Raw genomic sequence first — 1854 nt, forward strand, 5'->3', positions numbered from 1 at the left:
GTTACATAGACACGTGTAAAAACCTAACTGCTGTTTAAGGTACATAAACACGTATAATTAACTCATTACTGTTAATGGTACAGAAACACGTGTAATTGCCTAACTATTGTTTAAGGTACAGAAACACGAGTAATTAACTAACCACTGTTTAAGGTACAGAAACACGTGTAATTGCCTAACTATTGTTTAAGGTACAGAAACACGCGTAATTAACTAACTANCGAGTAATTAACTAGCCACTGTTTAAGGTACAGAAACACGTGTAATAACCTAACTACTGTTTATGTTACAGAAATACGTGTAATTACCTAATTTCTGTTTATGTTACACGAACGCATGCAATTACTTCATTGCTGTTAATGGTTTACAGAAAGGCCTCGATAATGTTTTGTTAACTTTTGTCCAATCCCATTGTAGTTGATGGCAATACAATATGTTTAAATACACTATTATTTACAGGAGCACGCGCTGCTAACAAACAACTGTGTGTTACAGTTTTATATGCATTTTCCTGGTGATGGTTGCTACGATCACTCATTATAACAACTAATTAATGGTAACTCTGATATCGTCCTGTTCGGTAACCTCGGACACTGGTCGGCTAATCAGTGGTATATCTGTGTTATGTCTGGGATTGCTTGTCTGATTTTATAAATACGCAATTTCAACAAGAAAGGTCAACCCTGATGGGATATACTTTCATATCGAACGGTGCACGTGACCGCTATCTCCAGATGGTGAATTGTGACCGATAGTGTATAGGGGTCGACACCTGGTCCAAGGCCGGTCGGTACCGCGAGGCCGGGTGGACTGGGGTATATATATACCCGGGCGCGGATAGAACACCGGTACCACACACATCTCGTCACACCTAACTCTTCAACGTATCGGACATGGCCAGCTCTCTTGTCTTCCTTGTGGTGGTGGCCATTGGTGTCACTTCCGGTCAAAGAATTAGTTGGGGCAAATGTCCAGATGTTCCGTTGAAGAGAAATTTTCAAATGAGCAAAGTAAGTACACCGTCAATTTTTCAGTAAATATTTAACAGAATTGTACATGTCAGTTTTAATTGTAAACTCGTCAGGAAATCTCTGTTTTCACAGGGACCTGAACATTTGTTACAGCTATATTTTGATATATCAAAAGCCAAAATTCTACTTGATGTACGAGAAAAAATGCTTATTATCGTTGGAAAGATGAATAATTTTAGCCGTGTGCTGAATCATGCAGGTCGTGTTGATTGGCTGGTTATTTTAAGGAATAAAATGGCTGCGCTTCCAACCCATTAAAGCACGGGTTTCAGCACGTGGCTGACGTCAACCTCGTGAATATGCAAAAAGTGGCTCTATGACTACGAAAAACTTTGAAACTCGGAAATGGCGTGAGAATTTGGAGGAAACGGAGATCATGTCCGCAGTAGGGGAATCCATTGTACGTGCATATAGAAGTTTTTTAAAAGAATAAGTATCCATCTTTCAAACGGTAGTGATAGGCGACAATAAAGCGATAAAATATCTATACATGTAATAAATAATTATTTTAATATACACCGTAATGTATTGCTCCTGTAGTTGCTCCTGTAGTTACTAAATATTTAAACATTATCATTACAGTACACAGGGATCTGGTATGAGCACGAGAGTTACCCCGCCCCCTGGTATAGCTCTTCTGTGTCCTGTGGACACTCCTCATTCACAATCACTGACGACGGGTCCATGCAGGTGACCAGCGGGGGCGTCGACGGGTAAGTATTCTTGACCGGATTGTGTTCACAATGAGCGTTCGACAGTCAATAGTGGTGATGGGCTATACTGGGGAGGTAGTGTCGACTACAGGGGTTACAAGTCACTTCTG

General features: G+C 40.4%; 1 protein-coding gene across 1 annotated transcript in view; it reads left to right on the forward strand.

The window, feature by feature from the left end:
* The first annotated feature begins 756 nt into the window (after positions 1–756).
* The window catches only part of LOC110450184 (apolipoprotein D-like), an 11960-nt gene continuing 10862 nt past the window's right edge, over positions 757–1854 (forward strand). The window contains exons 1-2 of the mRNA XM_021497491.1: positions 757–1010; positions 1614–1744. Coding sequence (XP_021353166.1) covers positions 894–1010; positions 1614–1744 — 248 coding nt within the window. The 5' untranslated portion in view covers positions 757–893. The remainder of the gene's footprint in view (positions 1011–1613; positions 1745–1854) is intronic.

Source organism: Mizuhopecten yessoensis, unplaced genomic scaffold (genome assembly GCF_002113885.1).
Source record: "Mizuhopecten yessoensis strain PY_sf001 unplaced genomic scaffold, ASM211388v2 scaffold5067, whole genome shotgun sequence".
Lineage (NCBI taxonomy): Eukaryota > Metazoa > Mollusca > Bivalvia > Pectinida > Pectinidae > Mizuhopecten > Mizuhopecten yessoensis.